Consider the following 8,969-nt stretch of genomic DNA (forward strand, 5'->3'; position numbering starts at 1 on the left):
ACGAGGAGAGAGGCTAGGGGGATGAGGATGGTGGGGGAGGAAGAGGAGGCAGTCACGCTAGAGCCTTCTGTGTGGGATAGTTTTCTGAGGCATTCGTGTTTAGGGACTGACTCATCAGTACCATGTATTATCCCGTTGCAGAGGAGGAAACTGAGGCCCAGCACGGCTGGCTGCACGGTGAAGCACTCCATAGTACGATTATTGCTATCACCCTTGTCCGTCATCCTCCTGGCCCCTTGAGGTGTGGGGGTTTACTCCAGAGCCAGACACACCCGGGTCGCAGCTGTGCTTCCATCCCCCTGTGACCCAGGGCAGGCCCCTCGCCACCTCTGAGCTTCAGTTTCCCCACCTGCAGAACGGGGTTGTTTAGGGGTGTTCAGATTGCAGGAGCAGATGTCCCTGGTGCCCAAGACCCAGGAAGTGGCAGAAGCAGGCGGGCCACATGTGCAGGAGGGGTCTGCACTTCCAGGGTCGCAGCACTGTCCCTGCAATAACCTCTGCTCTGGCCTTCTCTGATACCAGGGGTCTCAGGTCCCTGTCTGGCCTGTACCAGCCATGAGCCTCTCTGGGCCTCAGTTTACCCATCAGACTGGGGTAGGCCCAAGCAAAAAGGGGGTTCTTGAGGGCTGGACCACTCTGGTAAGTGGAGTCATGCAGCTCAGGAGAGTTGGCCGTCTGGTTGGGGTCAGGGCTGGGGGTCAGGGGTCAGGTACCTTGGTCACAGCCACGGCACTAGCATGACCGCACAGCTCCACGAGCTGCTGCCGCCCAAAGCGATAATCCTCCAGCAGCTCCCGCTCCAGGGCGGCTGCCTCCGCGGTGCTGGGGACAGAGTGGGATGGGACACTCAGAGACACACACAGAGCCTCAGATGGAGCCAGAAATGTTCTGCCAAGCTTCTAAACCCGGTCCCAAAGCCACCCTCCCAACCTGTACCCCCGAGTAGCGTCTGCAGCCTTGAGCTGGGGATGCCCTCAGTTTCACCGTGCGACACGCGGGTTGAATCGAGGCCTGGCGGGCTGCGGTGTGGGAGCCAAAGCCCGAGGCGCGGGCGCCCTCTGGTGGCAGAAGATGCGCTGGCCGCGCGCGTTGGTTCTACTGCTCCAAACCATGGGACACGGAACCGGATCTAGACGTCCCCAGCTCCCAAGGCGGAAGGAACCAAGAAAGGGGAATGGAACACGAAGGACTTCGATGGGGGCGATGGGCTGATTTCAGGCAGTGGGAGCCTTCAGGACGCTGGAAGGGGCGGACAGGACTGGGAGCATCTGGCGTCCATGGGTTTTTAAGGCTGCAGAGTTTGATGGCACACTCAGCGGGGTGGCCTTGGGGCCTGGGGCTATGAGGCCCTTTGGTGACCGATTTTCAGGGGCAGTGACATAATTAGATTATCTGTGGTCAGGCCAGGCGCGGTGCCTCACATCTGTAATCCCAGCACTACAGGAGGATGAGGCGGGTGGATCACTTGAGGTCAGGAATTCCAGCCCAATGTGGTGAAATCCTGTCTCTACTAAAAATACAAAAATTAGCCGGGCGTGGTGGCAGGCGCCTGTAGTCCCAGCCACTCGGGAGGCTGAGGCAGGAGAATCACTTGAACCTGGGAGGCGAGGTTGCAGTGAGCCGAGATTACACCACTGCACTCCAGCCTGGGCAATGGAGGGAGACTGTCTCAAACAAAACAAAACAAAACAAACAAAACGGGCCAGGCCAGGCATGGCTCACGCCTGTAATCCCAGCACCTTGGGAGGCCAAGGTGGGCAGATCAGGAAGTCAGGAGCTTAAGACCATCCTGGCTAACATGGTGAAATCCCGTCTCTACTAAAAATACAAGAAATGAGCCAGGTGTGGTGGTGGGAGCCTGTTAGTACCAGCTACTCAGGAAGCTGAGGCAGGAGAATCACTTGAACCCGGGAGGCAGAGGTTGCAGTGAGCTGAGATCGTGCCACTGCACTCCAGCCCAGGCAACAGAGTGAGACTCTGTCTCCAAAAAAAAAAAAAAAAGGTTATTTGTTGCCAGAGAAATGGGGCCACTTAGCTTGAGGCGAAGCTCTGTCATCCACTTCACTGAGTGATTGGGGTCCATCTCCACCTCTCAGAGCAAAACTGAATATTGGGGTGACCTACACAATTGGTGGGGCTAGGCAGGGTGTGGTGATGGACACCTGTAATCCCAGTGACCCAGGAGGCTGAGGCAGGAGGATCACTTGAATCTGGGAGGTGGAGGCTGCAGTGAGCTATGATCACGCCACTGCGCTCTAGCCTGGGCTACAGAACAAGACCTTGTCTCTAAAATAATAATAAAAAACACAAACATAAACAATAAAAAGAGCCAGGCCTAGAAAAGTTGGAAAAACAACTAATGATTCAGAGAAGCCAAGTGACTTGCCCAGGGTCATGCAGGAAGCAAGTCAGGAAACCGGGTCTTTCCCTCTTGGTGTCTCCAGAGCCACAGGACATGAACAAAGACGTAGAGCCAGACCTACAGACGGTGGAGGTTTGGGGGGATGAATCCTGAGGTTTTTTACTTCAATTCTTTGAATGGGAGATGACTGCCCTCTGGCCAATTTTGCAGCATGTTAAGGCCAGGTAGGCAGAGTGCAGGAGAAAGGACTGCTATGGGATGGGAGTCAGTGAGGGCTTCCTGGAGGAGGCGGCCTGGCACATTGTGGGAGGTAATGCAGGGGCAAGAATAGCAAAAGCCAAGGCCCTTGGGTGAGAAGGAGCCTGGTATGTTCAAGGGGCAGAAGGGAGGCTGAAGCAGAGTGATCAAGGGGACAGGGCAGGCAGGGCCTCAAATGCCAGACTGAGGAACATGGTGAGGAGGACACTTCGGGGGTCCACACATATGGGGAGATGGAGGCTCAGGGCAGAAAAATCACACCCAGTGTGAACCCGGGACACCCCAGTAACTAGAGCCAAATTCAAACCTCAGCCTGTCTGCAGCTGACACAGGATGAAGTTGAAGGACGGGGTGAGGAAAAGGAGCTCATGGTGAAGCCAGATGAAGGGTCCCCTGGGGAAGGCCAGCGCAGATCCCAGGAAAGAACATAGGAGAAGGTGCGTTTGCATTCAGGGTGAGGAATCTGGCAGGCTGGGAACATGGCTCATTCCTCCACCTCCATCTGTGACAGCTCTGACTGCTGCCCCCGCAGGAGGGTGTGGGGAGGAAGTGGAGAGCGGGATGGCGATGCATTTCTCTTCTTCTGTCCCAAAGCTTTGGCCTCTGGAAGCCACTTGGAACATTCTCTTCCTGCCTAACTGGTCATTAGAATGATAATGGGGGCTCTGTGGGCAGAGGGTCGTCCAGGTTAGGAACCTGGGGGTGGGGCGCAGCAGCAGCGGTGAAGGTGGGGAGGCTGCGTGGGAATTGGAGCCTGGTAGAGGAGGGTGGCAGGCAGGACAGGTCCATTCTGCTGTTGTGGGATTCTGGGGGTGTTCAGTGGTGCCTTTGCCCCCCAGTCTCAGCCCCCAGATGAGAGAAGCTTCAAGGCCCCAAGGATTTCCCTGTCAGACCCAGGAAGCCTGAGGTGGCCTGGGTCCAAAGGGAACTGGGCCTGACACTCCCCAAATGCTTCTAGGAGGGGGCTCTCCGGGAGGTGAAACCTCAGGCCAGGGTGCCCATGCCACACTCACCCTGCCTCAGTCCTACCTGCTTCTCTCCACCTCACACCTTTGCCCACCAGACCACCACAGGGCCGCACACAGCAGCCTCCTGCCCCCAAAACTCAACACGAGCCTAGGGTGCTTTGAAAACTTGAACACCAGATTGCATCACGGGATCCCAAACCTGCTGATGGCTCCCCAGAGCTCTGGGAACATTCAAAACTCCTCACTATGCCTAAGAGGCCCTTCTGTGTCTCCAGCCTTGTCAGCCGGTTCTCCACTACATTCTGCCTCCTACTCACCCCTGAGAGCCCCATCACTCCCCTCACCTAGCATTTGAGGCTCCCCACACCAGCTGAAGTCATGGCTCCAGCTCCTAGAACACTCTTCCCTAGGCTGAGTCTGGACACCGGCTGAGGGGACACGTGCCCTGCTAGGTGGGCAGTGGGCAGTAGCTGCTGGACGCATCTGGTTCACAGTGAGGTCCACAGCCTTGCCTGGGGTCCCATGTCACAAAGGCTGAGGAGGATGAGGTGGGAGTCACAGCTACGGTGCCAGTTTCAGATCCCAAACTCACCAACCTCTGGCAAACAGCCAGTGTGTTCCAAATCTGCTCTAGCCATGACTGCCTTCCCCAGGCCTCAGTTTCCTCCTCTGGACAAGGGAGGTGGTAGCATTTGAGCTAAGCTCAGCTCTTCCCATGTCGGGAAGTTGCGGCTGCAGCTCCAAGGTCCCTGGGAGAGATGGAGAGTGGGGTTGGGTCACGGCTGGGGTTCTGTGTGGGAGCGCAGTGACCAGCGCTGTTGATGAATCATTCATGAGGGGCGGGGTTGCCCCTGGAGGCAGTTTCCCCAGCAACGCAGTTGAGTGTCTCCAGCAAGATAACAGGCGGGTCTTGGATTCCCGGGATTCCCAGGCTAGTCTTTGCCATATTCCTGCCTCCGATTCCCCCCTGTGGTCATGCCTCTGCCGCTGAACCTCCATCCCAGCTGTGCCCGTCTCCAGTCCCCGGACCCCATTCTGTCCCAGCTATGCCCCCGCCTCCGGTCCTACTGGCTGCTCCTGGCCCCATGAGAGCCAAGCCCGTCTCCAGCGTCCCTCTCCCCAGCTGACCTGAGGAAACGCCGCTCCTCGGGCGCCTCCGTCGGGTCTGGGCCGGCTGCGCTGCTCATGGCCGAGTTGAGCCGGGACACGGGGTGCTGCCGCCACCACCACCGCCTTTTAAGCACACCCCTGGGGGGAAAGGTTCCCCCCCTCCCTCCCGCCCACCCCGCGTGCCCGCCAATCAGGAGGCGCCGCGAAGGCGCTGCGCGTCACCATTGGTCGGTGGACTCAGACGGACTTAACCCTTTCGTGCCAGGAGCGGAACTGCCAGGATCCCATAGCAGAGTCACCTGGCCAATCTTGGTTGCCTCATCCGACTTGGTTTCCCTGCAGATATCCCTGTGTCTCTGAGCTTCCCTCTCAGGGAGCGAGGAGCCCCTCCGTAGCCAAATACCCTCGCCATGCCTACAATTGGCGGGGCCGCACAGAGTATGGTGGTTCACGCCTGTAATTGCAGTGACGCAGGAGGCTGAAGCGGGAGGACCACTTGCATCCGGGAGGTCAAGGCTCCCCCCATTCCCCAGACCTCCGTGGAGAAGGTCTGACCCACAGCTGACCCAGGGGCCCCCAGCCTGGAGGGGTGAGCGGGCTGCTGACAGGCAGGGTTTCAACAGGGAGGCAGGAGAGTCCAGGTATATCCGAGGCAGAGAGGAGACTGGTGGTGGATCCAGGGGCAGCCCCTAGGTGTGTTATGAGGTCACTCTGTATCACATCTGCTTCGTCCCCATGCTACATGTGATCCGGTGGTGCCTAGCTGGGCCCTCTCCTTCTCTCCCCCAGTCCCCAGGAAAACAAGCAGGCCAGGTCTGCAGAGCATTTATTCCATCCCAGTGGGGAGGGGCAGGGATCCAGGTGGCCGGAGGGCACAGGGCCTATGCATACCACATGAAGCCATGGCTGGCATGGAGAGCCTCCTCCATGGTGTGCAGCCCATACAGCTCCCCGATCAAGGGGGGCACCCAGCGGGTTGTGTTGAACACAGACTCTCCCACCTGTGGGGACAGTGAGGTATGGGTAGAGGCACAGCCACCCACATACAGCCTGCTGGGACCCATCCCCCAGGACCAGTGGCCCCTATGCATGGCCAGGCGCTATAGCCTTCCCTCCTGGGACCCGGCACCCACCACCCCCTTGGTCCTGGGGTTTCTATAGAAAGCTGTGAGAGCTCCCCAACCAAAGGCCCTGTCTCTGCCGTGGCTGGCACCCCTGCCCTCCCAGCCGGGGACCCACCTTCCAGTCGGGCACGTCCTTCATGATGACGGCCTCCTCCTCTAGGTTCTCCCGAAGCATCTGCAAGGTCCTGTGGGGATGGGGCCGATGGTGGGGATGGGGCCTCAGTGCCCTGAGGGGCCCCTGCCAGCACCCCTTCAAGCCACCCTCCAACCCTGTCTCCCTTTCCCCTGGCAAACTCCTAGCTTTTCTCCTGCCCCAGCCCCAGTGCTGCCTCCTCCTCCAGGAAGCCTCCGGTTCACCCCCTTGGGTCTCCACTAAGTCTCCACGCCTCTCTGAGGATGCAGCTGATGGCACATGGCAATGACCCCCACAGGCATTCTGGCCACCTTCGGGGATGCAGGTCAGGCCCTGCAGCCTGAGGCCTTCAGGCCAGTGACCTCCCGACCTTGGCCCCAGTAGTGCTACCTCCGGTCAGTTTCTGCCTGGAACAGTGGCATCAGCGCGATGCGGGCCTCGAAGTCCTCAATCTGTAGGCGCCTGTGAAAGCCCGAAACCCACACTCAGGTCAGACCAGGCTGGGTCAGGGGAGCATAGGCAGCACCAGCCTCAGGGGTCAGAGTGCTGCTGGGGGAAGAGGCAGGGAATGGGGAGCTGGGGGAATAGCTGGGAGGGGTGGGGCAGGGGGCAGGCAGCGAGCAGGGCAGAGCCCACCAGGAGCCTGAGAGGAGGGCATGTGCAGGTAGCTGCACGAGTGACTGCCCACAAGACTGCTGGCTTTCTATTTTCTTTTCAATTAAAAACTTTTTTTATCCTAAAAATAACACTGCCTAATGATCGTGATGAAGGGGGGGTGACTTCATCACGGGGCTCTGGGCCTCACAAAACCACGTACCCTTCATCTCAAAATAATCACAGTGTGTGAGGTTGGGGCAGGCGGGGCCACAATCCTTTCTTCTCCCTGCTTTCTGGCAGCTTCCAAGTTCCCTGCAATGACCCCCATCTTCCAGCCCTGCCTGGCCTGTGTCGGGTGGAGGGGGGGTATGAGGAAACAGCGCCCAGCCTGTGACACAGGGAGGGGGGGCGCCCGGCCCTAGTTCATCTGGCCCTGTGTGGTCACTGCCTGGTGTGGTCTGGTTTGAGCCTGGTCACCTCTGACAAAATTCTGCTTAGAAGGCCCAAGGCAGGCTCCCCACTCATACCCTGTCCTAACCTGGATCCATGGGTCCCAGCCCTCCTCACTAGACATATTTTTTTGCATGGGGTGGGGGGACAGGGTTTCGCTCTGTTCCCCAGGCTGGTCTTGAACTCCTGGGCTCGAGCAATGCTCCAACCTTGGCCTCCCAAAGTGCTGGGATTACAGGCATGGAGACATCTCGAGGACAGAGCCTAGAAATGGAAGTGCTGGATCTGCACTTTTTGGGGCCTGGGATTGCACGGCCAAGTTCAAGGGGCCAGTTCATCCCTCGCCAGCACAGGCAACAGTGGAATGCTACAGGCTCCTGACAACTGGCCAGGAGGACTTTCAGACAATGCCCACCGGGGGCCTTACCTGCGCTCACGGTTCCACTTCATTATGCTCCACTGCCCGTACAGCAGGGTTCCAATGCCTATGGCCAGCATGCTGTAGCCTGTGGAGAGAGGCGCTGCTCAGCGGGCCAGCCCCCACTCAGACACCCTCCTCCACAGCTCCCAGCGGCTGTTGCGGCTGTTCCAGGCGCTGTCCACTCTGCAGTCAGGGGACACCGGCAGCTTTTTTTCTCAGGAGTGAGGCTGCCTAGACTGTGACACCTCTGCCCCTGTGCCAGGGGTTTTCTGAAAGGTACACGCTGGGCATCGACCTCAGGAGGCCTGAGGGTCTAGATGGTGGTTGCTGGGGGGCCCCGGCTCCATCATCTTCTAGAAAGCTGTTTGGACCCTGGGCAGCAGGCTGGTCCTCAAGTAGGAGGGTGGCTCTGACAGTGTCCATGGTGGCTCCTGGCTCCATGGTGGCTCCTGGCCACCTGGGCCACAGTTTCGCGTGCTGCCCTGCGGGGGCTGCACACAGCTGCCAGGGACAGGCAGTGCCCTGCGGGGACTGCCCAGCCACCCCCTGGGCCCTAGGGGTGGCCATGCTACCTCTTGGCTCTGCAGGGTCAAGCCCCCTGCCCTGCACCCCAGGGAGGACAGAGACCATCATGAATATTTACTGAGCACCAGTGGGGCCTTGCTCTAATCCTGACTGACAGGCTGGGGGCCCACTAGGGTCTTCAGGGAGGCCTGGGTTGCCTGGGGTCTGGCTCCCAGGCTCACCCTGCACCCTCCAGATCCTTCCAGCCCCAGTCTCTTCTCTGGAGAGGCTTCACGCTTGCTGGGACGAATGACAAGCTCAGGCAGGCCGGGCTCCAGTCAACACTCAGGAAATGACCAGCAGGTGGAAGGCAAGGCCATCTCCAGGCCTCCAGGACACTGGGCCCTGCTCTACGCCTGCTGGGGCTACTCTGCGCCTGTCCTGTACTTCTGCTTTCCGCTCTGCTCCAGCATGGAGCTTGTGAGCCACCTCCTGCTAGACCCAGAGATAAGTGAGAAACTGGCCCAAGTTTGCACCTGGTTATTTAACCTGTCAGAAGCCTAAGTCAGGGGTAAGACATTTCCATGCTACAGGTAATGAGGGTGTGTTGGGTCCGGGCCCAGAGGCACATCTCTGGAGAGGCCCGGGGTGCTCAGGGCCAGCTCCCAGCTCTCAGTCTCCTGTCCAGCACATGGGAGGTTTTATCAGCTGCCTTATTCTTTTTTTTTTGTTTTGGTTTTTAGTTTTGAGACAAGGTCTCACTCTTGTTACCCAGGCTGGAGTGCAGGGGCGTGATCATGGCTCAATGCAGCCTCCAACTCCTGGACTCAAGTGAGTTGGAGTACCCTCCCAAGTAACTGGGACCCCAGGTGTGTGCCACCATGTTCAGCTAACTAATTTTTGTAGAGATGAGGTCTCGCTATGTTGCCTAAGCTGGCAATATCTTGTTCTTTTCTTTTTTTAAAATTTATTTATTTTTGAGAGTCTCACTCTGTCACCCAGGCTGGAGTGTAGTGGCATGATCTTGGCTCACTGCAACCTC

At 58.5% G+C, this 8,969-nt stretch overlaps 2 protein-coding genes across 2 annotated transcripts in view; both read right to left on the reverse strand.

The window, feature by feature from the left end:
• The window catches only part of YJEFN3 (YjeF N-terminal domain containing 3), a 14,041-nt gene extending 9,255 nt beyond the window's left edge, over nt 1-4,786 (reverse strand). The window contains exons 1-2 of the mRNA XM_023229696.2: nt 4,717-4,786; nt 714-822 (exon numbers count right to left, since the gene is read on the reverse strand). Coding sequence (XP_023085464.1) covers nt 714-822; nt 4,717-4,775 — 168 coding nt within the window. The 5' untranslated portion in view covers nt 4,776-4,786. The remainder of the gene's footprint in view (nt 1-713; nt 823-4,716) is intronic.
• A 721-nt stretch (nt 4,787-5,507) lies between these two features.
• The window catches only part of NDUFA13 (NADH:ubiquinone oxidoreductase subunit A13), a 13,600-nt gene continuing 10,138 nt past the window's right edge, over nt 5,508-8,969 (reverse strand). The window contains exons 2-5 of the mRNA XM_023229697.1: nt 7,430-7,508; nt 6,346-6,417; nt 5,938-6,007; nt 5,508-5,699 (exon numbers count right to left, since the gene is read on the reverse strand). Of these exons, the coding sequence (XP_023085465.1) occupies nt 5,580-5,699; nt 5,938-6,007; nt 6,346-6,417; nt 7,430-7,508 (341 nt within the window). The 3' untranslated portion in view covers nt 5,508-5,579. The remainder of the gene's footprint in view (nt 5,700-5,937; nt 6,008-6,345; nt 6,418-7,429; nt 7,509-8,969) is intronic.

Source organism: Piliocolobus tephrosceles, chromosome 21, assembly GCF_002776525.5.
Source record: "Piliocolobus tephrosceles isolate RC106 chromosome 21, ASM277652v3, whole genome shotgun sequence".
NCBI classification, from domain to species: domain Eukaryota; kingdom Metazoa; phylum Chordata; class Mammalia; order Primates; family Cercopithecidae; genus Piliocolobus; species Piliocolobus tephrosceles.